Source organism: Corythoichthys intestinalis, chromosome 2 (genome assembly GCF_030265065.1).
Source record: "Corythoichthys intestinalis isolate RoL2023-P3 chromosome 2, ASM3026506v1, whole genome shotgun sequence".
In the NCBI taxonomy this organism is placed as follows: domain Eukaryota; kingdom Metazoa; phylum Chordata; class Actinopteri; order Syngnathiformes; family Syngnathidae; genus Corythoichthys; species Corythoichthys intestinalis.
In genome coordinates, this window is record NC_080396.1 from 27342352 (window position 1) to 27356944 (window position 14593).

A 14593-nucleotide genomic window follows, 5' to 3' on the forward strand; every position below is an offset into this window, starting at 1 on the left:
CAATTGATCAATTACAATGAAGAACGAGTAGGTCTATTCATTAGATTAAAAAAATTAAACTACAAATTAAGTATTCCAATAATACTCAGTGATAGAGGTCAGAAGGATCCAAATTTATTTTTATACTCAATGAGAGAAGGATGATTTGATGCCATTTACACTATACCTGTATACTTTGAAGTTTAACATGCCAATGTTCTCGTTATGGAGAGGAATGGTGTATTATTATTACTGTCTTGATTGTAGTGTTCATTCGATCAAATTTTGACCCATTTAGATATTGGACAGCGATGAAAACAACCTAAATTTGTTGACCCTAAAATGTGATAATACAAAATGCAGGACAATGTTAAATTAAAAAAAAAAAAAAAAAAAAAAAAACATTATTTAGTCCTTATCAATGATGGCTTCCTTTAAGCATGACAAATGAAGATATTGAAGGTCACAGGTCAGTTTCAACAACTGGAGGCTGAGGCGTTTTGTTTGTGCGGTTTGGTCCTAAAGAGCGGGCACTCCGTGCCAGCACGAGGAAGAGCAGACCAGAAAGAAGGCTAAAGAAGGAGCCCACGGGAGCCAGCATGAATGACGGTCCGTGTTGAATGCTGAGGTGGAAGGACATGCAGCCGCTCACATGCTGACCTCGGGTAAACTCTTCTAGCGTGTCCAGGATCTGGACCCACATTAGATACATGAACACCACAATAAGCAGACACAAACCTGTTGGACAGATGAAACAGGGTGGGTGTATTCTATAGGGAAAGACCACACTTAATATAAAGGACCTACATTAAATAGCTCGATATTTAAGTGGGGAAATCGCAAATTTCTTAGACATCCAAGAATAGAGAAAACTATTTTAACACAAAAAGAAATGACAACATAGGCATTGCTATTTTGAAATGTCAGTCATACCCAGGGGCCGAAAGTAACAAATAACATTTCCTCCCGTTGCTGTAACAAAGTAATTTTTGTGTAACTTGCAAAATATTTTTACAAATCACTTACTTTTACCAAAATACATTTTGTTGGAAGTAATTAACTTAATTCCGTTTTAAATGTTTCCTTTAAAAAGTACACACAAAAAAAAGGGGGGGGGAATGCAATGAAAAGTAGTGTTGCATCATCGGTATCACGGTATACTAAGAAATAACGTTACCCCTTCCTGTTCGCTGCTTTGTCATAATAAACGAGGTATATTGAATGATCACAATGGGAGTATGTCAGACTCCCAATCTGGAACATTAAAACTGTTCAGACCATCCGGGCACTTAGACTTCAATTCTCCGTGTCAAACAGCTGAACAGGTTTAAATAAAATAAAATGAAATAAGAACGTGCCGATGCTGCACAATACTATACACAATACTTTTCGAGATCTAGTTTCCAACCGCTGGTTGCTATACCCAAGATGGCTACTAGCTATACAGGACACAGTTATACTGTATATGCACCTGTGTGTATTATATATATATATATATATATATATATATATATATATATATATATGGGGGAAAAAACACTCAGGTGACTTGAAGTTCCGCTCTGAGAGCCCCAACTTGGTCAACTTTCAAAATTGTCAGATATGCATGTGTGATATCATTGGAAAGCTTAAAATCTCAATTTTCTGTGGGAAGAAAAAATTTTGAACAGGTGGGCATTTAAAAAAAAATAATAATAAATGTTTTTTTAATTAAACAGCAAAACCCTACCTGGAGGTGAGAGCATGACTTTACCGAGATATTATCGCGTACTTACCTTGTTTCGATCCAAAAACTCCATGGAGCATGTATCACTGAGTGTCAAGACACAGCTGTGAATGGCCACAGCTGGATTTTTGGGGGATTTCATGGATGAAACATGGTCATATAACAAGGGTCGCGATCCAGAAATCGCAGACATCAAGGAGTGGTTGAGATTTTCTTTTTCATATATTTATCCCTTTAAACGTTTTTTTTTTTTTTTTTTTTCAATTTTTCTTTGTTTGGATTTATTATTTATCATCTAACGTATCGGAGAAAATGCGAAAGTAACAAAAAAAATACAATTAAGCGATAGTTAGAGGTAGATATCCGGTGACTTTTTTACAGACGCCATATTTTTCATTGTGACATAATTTGTTTAAAAATTTAAAATATGCGAGTGAATAATTTTTTAAAGTCATTTTTTTAAACGTAATATGAGACATCAATTAATGATTCTAAACTAAAAACGACAGACATTTTGAATAATAAAGATGATTAATTACTTTCGTTTTATGGCTGAGTTGAAACAAAAGCGGTTGCGCGACGTCTGTAAACGGTGGTTTTCAGGGTAAAATGGACAAATTAAAAATAGTTTGGGGGCTTCATGCGCCATGAATCTGCTATGGCAGCATATAGACATATTGTTCTATCAAACACAACAGTTGTTTCGTCTTAAAATACAGCAGTTTCTTTTAAAGAGGAGTGCAAGAGCAGAAACTGCTTTTTCATTCTTGTCTGTGTTTTCCGCCATATACAGTGGGGAGAGCAAGTATTTGATACACTGCCGATTTTGCTGGTTTTCCCATGTAGAGGTCTGTAATTTGTATCATAAGTTGTCTTCAACTGTGAGGGATGGAATCTAATACAAAAATCTAGAAAATCACATTGTATAATTTTTAAATAATAAATTTGTATTTAACTGCATGAAATAAGTATTTGATACATTACCAACTAGTAAATGTTTCGGCTCTTAGTTCTTTTTTAAGAAACACTGACCATCTGGATGATCCAGAGGAGCAATGGGAGAAGGTCATGTGGTCGGATGAAGTCAAAATTGAACTTTTTGGTCTAAACTCTGCTCGTTGTGTTTGGAGGAAAAAGAAGGATGAGTACAACCCCAAGAACACCATGCCAACCGTGAAACATGGAGGAGGAAACATCATTTTTTTGGGGCTGCTTCTCTGCCAAGGGTAAAGGACGACTGCACCGTATTGAGGGGAGGACGGATGGGGCTATGTATCGCCAGATCTTGGCTGACAACCTCCTTCCTTCAGTGAGAGCCCTGAAGATGGGTCGTGGCTGGGTCTTCCAGCATGACAACGACCCAAAGCACACAGCCAAGGCAGCTAAAGAGTGGCTCCGTAACAACCATCTTAAGGTCCTGGAGTGGCCGAGCCAGTCACCAGATCTGAACCCGATAGAAAATCTATGGAGGGAGCTGAAAGTCCGTGTTGCCCGGCAGCAGCCCCGAAACCTGAAGGCTCTGGAGAAGATCTGCATGGAGGAGTGGGCCAAAATCCCTGCTGCAGTGTGAGCAAACCTTGTCAAGGACTACAGGAAACGATTGTTATCTGTAATAGCAAACAAAGGTTTCTGTACCAAATAGGCTATTAAGTTCGATTTTTGTGATGTGTCAAATACTTATTTCATGCAATTAAATGCAAATTTATTATTTAAAAATCATACGTGATTTTCTGTTTTTTTTTGTATTAGATTCCATCCCTCACAGTTGAAGAGAACCTATGATACAAATTACAGACCTCTACATGCTTTGCAAGTGGGAAAACCAGCAAAATCGGCAGTGTATCACATACTTGTTCTCCCCACTGTATGTATATACATATTATATAAAATAACGAGCAAATGCTGCTTCTGTTTACACTATAGTTTAGGTATCGCGCAGAACTAGTTGCTTATTCACTGCAAATTTGAAGTTTGTTCTGTTATCAGCTGTGTTATTAGAACATTTAGATTTTTATTAAGGTTAAATGTGCAGCAGCTGAAGATATGGAAATGGACCGAACATTTTGTAATTGTGACAGATTTCATACTCTTTATTTCACTGCTTTAACTGTGTGCGCATGCAATTATTGGCTTAATAATCAACTTTTCTTTCATTCATTCATTCATCCATCATAAATATATTAGATTACTTATCCTCATAATGTTCGCATGAGTCTATCCCACGTTGATGTGATGGGGTATTTTGTGGACATACTCTTCCAGAAAACACCCCATCACAGATAACCTGAGATTTTTACTTACCCCCACAAAGCAGAAGGGCTCCACCAACTTTGTAGAATTTGTGGTTGGTGAGAGGTGCAGTACAGATTACTGAGAGCCCACCAGAAAGCACAGTGGCCACACCCGTGATGAGGAAGATGCTCCAAAAAGTTCTGAAAACTGAGACTTGGCTGTGAGCAACACTAAAGGCAGACATTAGGCAACATGTGATGAATGAAATGGCCCACCAATGGCAGAGTAATGCTCATAGGGTTCATCATGAAAGTCCTGTGACTCCACCCAAAATGGGTACTTCACAGGAAATGGGAAGAGGAACGCTGCCTGGCACACTTTGACATGAGGCGCTTTTACGAAAGATCAAAACCAGTTATTTGAAAACGTCGTCAAAATCATGCTAGGGTGCGTGAAAATTATCTTACAAAACCAAAGATCCAAAATAGAGTATTTAGGAGATGTCGCTGGGAAGGAACAGCGCCAGAACAGTCCCTCATGGAAGAGCATGCAATCCGTGGCCTTGGATTAGAACGTAATTGGGTTACAATTGCCATTGTTGCTGAAGATCTGTTCATAATTTTGCCATTATTTTAACAATGTAATGTCTATTTAAAAAAAAAAACGTACAGTACCTTCGTGCCTGTTACACCATCTCCTGTGTGGCAGAACTCCGCAGAACCTAGCAGCCAGTAGTTAGTTGCACAGGAAAACAGAGTGGCCACAACGCCCACGGCCCCAGAGAACAAAGCAAAGAAGACAAGCAGGCTTAAGCGGTCATTTGGGCTCAGGTGGCACCCCTCCGACATGTTGACAGTTGGCTCCACGTGTTTCCAGTGTTGAAGCGTTGCTGTAGGCACTCCCCGTTAGTTGAGGGATGAAAATAAACACTTGCATCATGTGTCAAGAAGGAGAGGAGCAGATGCCACAACTAAATATAATGATATGCTGAGCAGAAAGTCAAAAGAGAAAAGTGTCAAAACATTTCTGCTTTTATTGGAATGCCAGCAATGACACCGGGATCCAAATAGTCCCACCTTATGTTTGTTCAGTATATGACAATATTTTATTATTGAGGAGACGGTGATTTCACCAGACTCAATACTTTTCATCAGAGTACAGCTCCATGCGCCGGGTTTTCATCATCATCATGGTGATCATGTCACTACCCTACATCACAAAAACTAATTGTTCAGCTACTTTTCATTTTACTTTGTAATTTCGTATGATGAAGTATTCTTAAGCCAATTTTTTTTCAAGGACAATATTGCACGTTTCATGACTGATCTTTTTATTTAGTCCCACCTCAAGCTGTCCCAGTTGTATTTAAGCAGACTCGTGTTGAGTAAGCATGTTACAACCCTGTGAGTACAAATCAAATATTTACCAGCAATTATTAAATTATTTGCAGTAAACGCGATGGGAGTCGTTGCTCGTCCCATCTAACTGATGGAGGACTTTGCTACCCTTGTTGGGAGTTTGTTTGGTCCGCTGTCACAGAGTCCGAATGAAAAGGTCTGTCAGAGCAGCAAAAGCTCATGAGACCACCAAATGTGTGCTTCCTCCATTTCCTCTTCAGCTCTAAGACATAACCCCGAACACTGGGTTGTGGCGGCAGATGCTCGGACCGATTTCCTCATAGTCCTTCTTGGTGTGGCACACTTGGTAGAACTCGGGCTGCCAAACCAAATTACATTATAACTATACATTATTTTAATTCCAAGTTAAAAGAAAATGTTTACTCACAGTGGATGCCAACATGGAGCCTCCAAACCAGACAGCGTAGCGCTGCATGTGATGTGTGATGACCTGCACATCAATGGGCTTTGGCTGCAAAAAAGTGAACCCCTCACCACATTAGTTATAAATGCCTATAAATATTAGAACATGTCACCAAAGCACTAATTTTGTACTAAAGAATACTAATAATGTGCATGATTTCTGTCTAGTTAACCTTGATAATACATTGGATTCCCACAGATTCTTGAAGTCTTGAAAGACATTTCATAATTTAAACAATAAGGCCTTCATTTACATACATTAAAATGTTTTGAATCCAGTTTTCAAAAGTCTTAAAAATGAAGAAATATAAGTACAATTAGCTATCTAACCAAGCAAACACCGTTTATCATGTTAAATGCACTGACTTTTAAAAATTTTCCAATCTATGATTTATAGGAGCGATAAGGCGCTGATCTCTGTTCTTGCGAGATTTCAAGCAACACTTAAAGGTGCACAATGCAAGATTTTCACTTCTATTATTCATGAAATGGCCATAATGTTTCCTTAGACGTTAAACATGTTTTTTGGAAATACTTTTAAAAGAGATCTCAATGGTGAAGCTAAGATTTTCCCATTTTAACAGACGATTCACTGATCGCAAATTTGTTCCCATTTAGCTTCCGTGTTCATCATCAGCCTGGGTTGCCCCACAGCCAACCAACTTCGACATACAGTCTGAATTATGTCTTTCATCTCAAGCAAAAGAACATTGTAACAAATCTCAAAGGATTCAAGACAAAAAGAGAAGCAAAACAAAGATATCCATTCATTTGGCGTGCTTGTGTTATGTTATTTAGCATGTGGATCCATTGACCAGGGCAGACATAAAGTCTTTACGCGTGTATATACAGTATTTAATCGGTAATTAAATTAAAATGGATGAAGCAATTGAATCGTCTTTGTGGATCCTGCTAATGCATTACCAAATGATATATATTTCTTTTCCAGTGTGCTTATACATTGAGATAAGTAACCCTCTCTCACTTCGGTCATGTTGACATGAACTAATTTGGACCTCGCATCATGGCTCTTTTAATCATCATTACTAAATGTTAGCATTAATACATTGAAAACATCTTGCATAAAACTTAAGTTATACCTTCTGCAGAAGACTTGCGCTTGCCACTTAAAGTTCTTTTCCTGCAGATTCTCCAATGTGAAGCGGTATTCCAGCTAGTCAATAGTTTTATCTAGTTGCAGTACCATTTTTGGCCATCAACCCTACATTGTGTACCTTTAATAACACTGCTGTCAAAACGATGGAAATCTGCAAAAATCTTGACTTTGCATGTCTTATGCGAGAAATTGAATATTGCGGTAAGAATAACATAGATGAAATGATGTCAAGTCCAGACTCTCAGCGTTAACGTGGTTCCAGTACGGGTATGTCATCCGTATGGGAGTTACTTTTAGTAAAACGACTGAACCTGAACCACACTATTTGATGTCTCATGGTGTTATTTTTGTTCCTTTTCAATTTTGGTTTGTTGTCTGAGTTGGCCTCAAATTATAAAAGGTATTAAAAATAGAGTTCCAAAAAATCTGTTATTACATGCATCGCGATTCGACACGTGACGATTCGATTACGATTCATAAAGATTCAAAAACGATGATTTTCCCTCATAACTTTATGGGAGCCACTTGTAGCATAACAAAATTCAAGAAACGTCTGCCGCCCGGGCAGCGCTGGGCACCGTCAACGGGCACACGGACGTTATGATGGATGCTGCCAGTTACTGAGAGAGACATTTACTCCTTTTTAAAAAAGACTGGAAAATACATTTTTGTATGAGACAGGTGGGCACAGAAGTGCGAACCAGCGGTCGCGCTTTTGTGCGCATTTTTTAGAGCAAGAGGGGGAGATAGTTCATTGCTCCTTCTCTTTTAGATGTCCAGCAGTAGTTTTTAGGCATTTCAATTGAAAAATGTCCTGAGTGTTGTGCTAAGACCCGTATGCATCTATAAGAGGTGAGTACACGAAACCTCTTGTACTGTTTAGCCTTTATTGTTGTCGTTTTTGAGATGTTAATAGTTAGCGCCCAGTGCTTAGCTAATTCGCTAACGTGTATTTCAAATGCAGAACGTGTAAAACCATGATTAAGTACAGCGGAACATAAGAAATTGTACAGAAATCAGTGAAAACAAAGTATATTGGTTAAAACAAGTCTTTTTTTCTAAAGACACTTAGTTTCAAGAAAATGTGGACTTCATTCCACCTGTGTAAATTTTATTGTATTGTTGAGAGAAAAAAGTATTCCCGTTAAAATGGTTAATGTTTTTGCACTTTCTTGTAAAAAAATAAAACAAATAAATAATAAATAAGCAGCTTGAGGGCAGCTTTTTGTTGTATGGGCATGTTTCCATCGTTCCTGTTGAATCATTAGGATATTTTAAATAAATAATGGACATAAATTTGTTTGGCTGATGTATTAATTAGTTATGCACGATGCATCGATAATCGCGATAATCGTCAATACCATGATCATCGTTCAATAATTGGATCGTAGCCCCCCTGAATCGTAATCGAATCGAATCGTGGGGTGCCTAAGATGGCACACCCCTAATTAAAAAGTCTATTCATGTTCAAATTGAACTTTGACCTGTATAAACAAACCCTGAATACAAGTTTCTACAGTTTCAACTTGATGTCAACCTTTGCTTATGCTCGCATCCTATAAAAATGTTCTTGTTTAAAAAAATAAAATTAAAAAAAACTTCCTCATGAAAGTATTACAATTAAAGTCAGACTTGACAAATGTAAACCAGTCAAGTAATTTCTTTCTGCATCTCACCTTCAATTTGCCACCACTCAGTTCCTCGCTGATTTTTAGCCGTGCATCCACAGTCCGCTTGAGATCCCTCTGCAGGCGCCTACCAAAGTCTCGGAACATAGTGGAGCCTCCAGACAGCACAATGTTCTGTAGCACAAAGGGCATTTTAACACCAAGCCAAAAGACATGAACTGCTTTGCAGTACATTTCTGTACCTTGTAGAGAGGGCGACGGACATCGATAGGGCAGTTCTGGATGACCTCATCCACCACCTCTGAGATTGGCTGTGTGAAATCTGGGTTGGCAAACTTTATAAAAAGAAACTAATGTAAATCCCAATTCGTCTAATGCCACATTCAGTCGAGTGCAAAGTAGAAAGCACCTCAGGATGGAAGAAAATTTCAGGCCCTAGGAAACGCTCATAGCCCACATCTATCTGGAACTCTTTCTTGGAAATGGCGTTCACCCCTGTGTACTGCTTGATCCATTTGGGCCCGTCTGTATCGTACTTGTTAAACTCCTTGACCAGGTCAGGGCAAACATAGCTGAAGCGCTCCTGCAGAAAGACAGAAGGACACATTCAAACAGCATGAGTTTTGTGAGCTTCAGATATGCAAACACTCAATTCCAACGTGGGTAAAAAGAGAAAAACAGTTGCAGGCGCACTTTAAGTCTATTAACCAAAGACGACAAACAGCCCAACCCAGACAAAAGGTATGTTAATATTTATATATTGCAATACAGTGCAAGTTGTATTTATTGGTAACATCTTTAAATACAAAAAAAAATGTAATAATTCCCTGCCAGCCTTCTCAGTGAAAATGGAGTGGATACTCTACTGCTCTCTAGTGGCCAGATTGATTCACATACGCAAGGATGAACTTCCAAATGAAGTGAAACTGACCTTGACAGCTTTAGCAGTCTCCAGCGACTGCTCCGGAGGGATTCCCACCTCTCGTTCCCTCAATAATTGTTGGATGAAGTATGTGATGTCACGGCCCGCGATTGGGATGTGTTTGATGCAGCTGCCAATGACGTAGCCTTCAGCCTGAAATGCAAAGACGAAACAGAATGAGGGCTTGAATATGTAAAAATAGTCTAGGAGACAGTCAGTGGAATACCGCACCACTGGGATGACGTGCGTAACGCCATCACCACTGTCTATGACAGTCCCCGTTAGTGTCCGCTCGCCAACTTGCCGGGACGTCCAGGATGCTGCTAACGCCAGAACAGCCTGAAGACCACAATTTTATTAACGACTAAACACAGTGCAGTATTTTGCCTGTAAAGACATAGTTAATGTGGTCTTGTTACCTGAACAGCGATGTAGAGACCTGGAACATTGAATGACTCAAACATGATTTCCGCTGTGTACTCTCTATTTTCAGGTGTGTTCAAAGGAGGTTCTGTCTGAAGGATGAAACATGCAACGTGTTGCTGAAGAATAAAACATTACAACAGTCTCACTGAATGTAGGAAGCTGAGGTTTTACCAAAAGGAAGTAATGATCTTCAGGTTCTGCCCGCAGATACTTGAATATGACCTGCTCCATGAACCTCTCCATCAGGTCCCAGTCTTCCACAATACCATGACGGATTGGCCACTGGGAAGGAGGAAATGGAGACAGTGTCAGTCCTCTGATGAAGTGTATAACCAAGTCGCAAAATGACATCTCACCTTTGTTGCATAGGATGGTTTATCGATGGCTTCGTCTCCAATGAAAAAATCCAAGTCGTCAACGCCCTTCATCATCCGCCGTTGCGCCTGGTCGCCAACCTTGGCTGACTCTTTGATTGCAATGCCTGATCATGAAATTGTTCAAAATTAACGCTTGCTCAAAAATGTAGATAATCAGTTGAGATTTTTTTCTAATATATATTTAACTTGACAAACTAATCTGATGGGTTTCAGCTATCATGACCAAATTCATTCATTCATTCATTCATTCATCTTCCATGCCGCAAATTGTAAAAAATATTTTCTATAGGTAGGGCTACAACTAACAGTTATTTTGATAATGTTTTAATGTTTTTATCTTTTCAAGAAAATTAGATTTAAAAAGGTTGTTCCAGGTTTTTACAGCACATGTTCCGGTTTGAAACAATGTTTTGTGCGAGTGCTTCAGTCAAGGCTTCATTTGCCTACTGGTAGACATAAAAATGGCGATACATGTTTTCCAAAGTACTGATTTTGATTAAACATTCCAAATTCCATAGACTATTTTAAGTTAAACAGTGTCATAGTATCCAGAGATTCAAATTGCTGTATCATCAGGTCTGGTCACGATACACCAGGGGTCGCGTTAACCGAATATTTTCCGTCGTTGACCGGTTTTTTAAAACGGTGACGGAAAAAACTGAAGTCCATCCGTCATTTTGACAGGTTGCAATTCAAACCCCAGACCACAGGGTGGCGAGTGAGCATATTAATTAGCTATTGTCTCCTTGATGCATGACGTCGTTGGCCTTACTCGGAAAAACGTCAATGCAACTGAGTGTTTGCCTGGCACGGCCAGACTGTTCTCCCTGTATTTTTCAAACACTGAGAGAAAAGTCTGGGACACAGCCTCTCGAGTAGGTACAAAATCAATTGACAAATCTGATTTGTTTATTTGCGTGACGTGTTCTTCACGAGCAATGTCACTCTTGCGCACCGAAAGTCGTCTCTACAACAACACGGATGGCGGGAGAGCCGAGAATATGTTCCAATCCGCGGTAAATTCAGTTTTAAATGAGCTAAAACACATCGACACGAGACATTGACAACAGTCTGTCTCGCGCTAGCCATGTTGAATAAACTCCGTTCTCCTCGTATGTTTACTTCCGCGCGCAAGTCCCTCGTCCTGCCCTCGTCGCTTTGCTAACGGCACGTCTGCCCGTCGCTGATTGGTGCACTCCGCTGTCTGTTTGCCTCTTGTTAAGCTTGTTCGGACAGAATATTAATTAAAAATGAATGAAAACTAAATACTATTGAATATGTCATTATTATCATTTTAAAAATGTAAGTGACGGGTAAAAATAGATTATGACCGGATTTTTATGACACTGTCAGTCAAAATGACAGACAACGAAAAAGTCTAGCGCAACCTCTGCGATACACAGAAAGAGGTCTCTTAGGCCTCGTTCTTACTGCAGGTCTTAATGCACGAATCCAATTTTTTTTTGTGTTTTTCCGACTCGAGTGAGGCATTAACTTGACTTTCTGAACGGGACAAGTCGCATGGAAGTGGACCATGGGTAAGTTTCCTATGTGGTTTAAATCCGATCTGGGCCACATTTTTCCAGAACGTCGCTGCAGTCTGAACTGGCAAGTCTCCCAAATCGGAATTCATGCAGCAATTACGTCATCAAAGAGCGAGAGAGACGGTGCGCTAAGGTAGCAGTGCAACTGTGCGTTAGCGCCTAGCTTGCCTTGAACATGGTTTTGGGGAAGGGCCGCGCTTGGCAACAGTCATAAAAAAATTATAAATGGGTTGAGGATAAGCCTGAGAATGATCGGTTTTTTCTCTGCTCTATATTAGCAATATTTCAAGATTGCTTACACGGCTGAGAGTCGGGGCAAACTGCCTGTATGTAGGTGACATGCACGGACAGGGCGTGCATGCAATCGATCCACAGAAACTTTGAATGCAAGCCTAAACGGGGATTGTTATGTTTGTTAATTGTGTCCTCTTTTCGGAAATTAAAATATGATCGTCCTGGAATGACGGATGACAGTCAGCATGTGTAATCATTTGTTTTGATGCTTCTGTGCATGCGGGTCTTCTTGCTCAGCGCGTGTCGGACTGCAAATTAGTGCGCGTGCGTAATACGTGAACGGTCTCAATGGACAAAGGCAGTCTGAACGGGCACACCAAAAACACAGATATGACAAGAAATCAGATTTGTGCATTAAGACCTGCGGAGTGAACATAGCCTAAATGTCTTGGGTATACATATAAATATTACATGTGTTATGTATAATAATTATTACTTATGTGATAGTTACTCATATTTACTAATACTGATGCGTGTGTGTGTGTAAATATATGTGTTATAATGATTACTGCAACTATTATAATCGATGTAATCTTTATGATTAGTATAGTTGTATTAGTGTCTCGTTGTTATCATTGATGTCATCGCTGTTATTATGGTTGTTGTTGCCACCGTTGTCATTATTGTTGTGGCCACAACTGTCTTTTTCATTGTTGGTGTTGTTACTACTGCTCGGATAAAATTGTCCGGATGTTATTGTAGTTATTAATCTTTGTAGAAAGATAATATGCTGGTGCAGATAGTGATAGTTAAATGGTTTTACATATCTACATAGATGAAAACTAGTATGCAAACAAGTTTATATGTACACACATTTCATACAACTTTCAGTATAGGGCTGGTAAGGAGGACCTCTGATGCCGAAGGCTAACTCCTTGGCACAGGCTCCCAAAATATTGTCTTTTAATGCACAGTTAGGACATTTAGCAATGAGTGGTCCTGTTGCCTGGACGGTGCTTCCCTCTGGCAGCAGGCCCACAAACTACACTGAATAATGAATAACACACATCTCCAGAACAACGGTCATCAACATGAGCACCGATAAAGTTGTTATTACAGACGATTATGGTGTGATGGCCGTAGTGATAGTGATGATGACGATATTGGGAAGTGACTGCATTCTTATGTAATTTTTGGATTTTTTAAAAAAAATTTTGGAGTGAAATGGGGGTGAGACCCAAAACAAGCTCGGCTTCTTCCCACTCCTTTTCGAACTATACATATATGTATTGTTATTATTTCTGTTATAATCATCATCACAATCATCATTACTCTTTTTTCTCCATTCTTGTTGTTGTTTTTCGTTGTTATTGCTCGAAATCAATCAATCAAATCAAATCAAACCAGGCATGAGGTGCCTCACAGCACTACAGGCTGAAGGATGTGTGCGCATGCCCTCTATTGGCCAACTTGTAACCTACAGGCAACATGCATTAGGCACCAATAAGTATGCAAGTTATTAATCAGTCCTAATAAAATGAAAAAAAACAACAACAACAACAAAAAACTGGCTACATGGGTCAATAGATATTGGCCCAGGCTAGATAGCTCCCAAGTTCCAGAAAATCAGTTTACGAACGATGAAGGAATAGCACTTCGAAGTTGACACATCAAACTACAACCTGAGTGGCGACTTGACGGGCCTTTGGTTCATGATAACAAGGACTCCAAACAATCGTCGAAGTTTGGTATGGTTTTTTAACTTTCATTTGGGAAAAAAAGAGCAGTCGTTCATAATTTGTTACAGTAAATTTTGCACCTCTCAGGTGGAATAATAGGTTTTAAAATCTCACGAGTCTACGCAGCTTGGAACGAACGTTTAGCTGTCCATTAGAACACTATGGATTTGCGTGTGAATGACGTAACGTAAAATGCAGTAAATGTGCAGTCATGTCATTCTAGTGTAGCTCTTTCCTCTCTTTTTACTTACATGACGGTATGATGAACTGGGGTTCCGTGTTTCCAGCATAACCGAGCTTTGTGTACCTAGGGAGGAGGTAATTCAAGTCACTCAAAACAACCTTTGCCGATGGCATTTGTAAGGCTTTGCACAATTATGTTGACGTTGTGGTTTGTGTGGAGAATAAACCAGGAAGTCGCATTAGTTTTAGTAATCAACTAAAAACTGTTTTTATGTGCATTTCTATCAACCAAAGCAGACCCGGAAATGTCGGAAAGCCATTTTGGATCTTTACTTTGATATACAAGTGGATATTTTGACGATACACATTCGGAGAACAAGCAGTAGGACTTCTACAAAATAGGGCGTTATCCGGGGAAGAGACATGCAAGCCTCAGCTAACTAGCGTTAGCATGTTGCTAACTTACCCTGTGCCACAGTCGACAACGCAAGCCGGCAGACGACCAGCCATGCTCGCTCGCCTTCCCAAAATCAAGGTAAAGATTCCAATCGCCTGATTTGAATGGACGTGCCGATCGCAGATGATTGAAGTCCACGCAGCCTCAATGGACACCGTAGCAGTGGCGGCCGATGGATGAGCGCTTCCGGGTTTCAAGATAATTGCTCA

General features: G+C 39.6%; 2 protein-coding genes across 2 annotated transcripts; both read right to left on the reverse strand.

The window, feature by feature from the left end:
• Window positions 1-442: 442 nt before the first annotated feature.
• LOC130912463 (transmembrane protein 182-like) lies at window positions 443-4807 on the reverse strand. The gene is made up of 5 exons (XM_057830574.1): window positions 4612-4807; window positions 4405-4498; window positions 4213-4329; window positions 4007-4144; window positions 443-717 (listed from the first exon to the last, which is right to left on the reverse strand). Exons 1-5 carry the CDS (start codon window positions 4783-4785, stop codon window positions 443-445), a joined length of 798 nt encoding a protein of 265 aa, XP_057686557.1. The 5' UTR covers window positions 4786-4807.
• Window positions 4808-4952: 145 nt separating this feature from the next.
• LOC130912462 (actin-related protein 3) lies at window positions 4953-14593 on the reverse strand. The gene is made up of 12 exons (XM_057830573.1): window positions 14394-14593; window positions 13996-14051; window positions 10207-10331; window positions 10022-10132; window positions 9844-9939; window positions 9656-9763; window positions 9434-9577; window positions 8912-9085; window positions 8745-8837; window positions 8551-8676; window positions 5723-5806; window positions 4953-5653 (listed from the first exon to the last, which is right to left on the reverse strand). Exons 1-12 carry the CDS (start codon window positions 14435-14437, stop codon window positions 5558-5560), a joined length of 1257 nt encoding a protein of 418 aa, XP_057686556.1. The 5' UTR covers window positions 14438-14593; the 3' UTR covers window positions 4953-5557.

Excerpts from the sequence above, each read along its gene's own strand:
- LOC130912463 (XM_057830574.1), bottom strand. The coding sequence starts at position 4,785 with ATGTCGGAGGGGTGCCACCTGAGCCCAAATGACCGCTTAAGCCTGCTT. Across the intron at positions 4,499-4,611 it reads ATGGTGTAACAGGCACGAAG|GCCACGGATTGCATGCTCTT; the intron begins GTACTGTACGTT and ends TTCTAATCCAAG. Across the intron at positions 718-4,006 it reads AGCCCTTCTGCTTTGTGGGG|GTTTGTGTCTGCTTATTGTG; the intron begins GTAAGTAAAAAT and ends TCTGTCCAACAG.
- LOC130912462 (XM_057830573.1), bottom strand. The coding sequence starts at position 14,437 with ATGGCTGGTCGTCTGCCGGCTTGCGTTGTCGACTGTGGCACAGG. Across the intron at positions 10,332-13,995 it reads CCAGTTCATCATACCGTCAT|GCATTGCAATCAAAGAGTCA; the intron begins GTAAGTAAAAAG and ends TTTCATGATCAG. Across the intron at positions 5,807-8,550 it reads TGAGTGGTGGCAAATTGAAG|CCAAAGCCCATTGATGTGCA; the intron begins GTGAGATGCAGA and ends ACTTTTTTGCAG.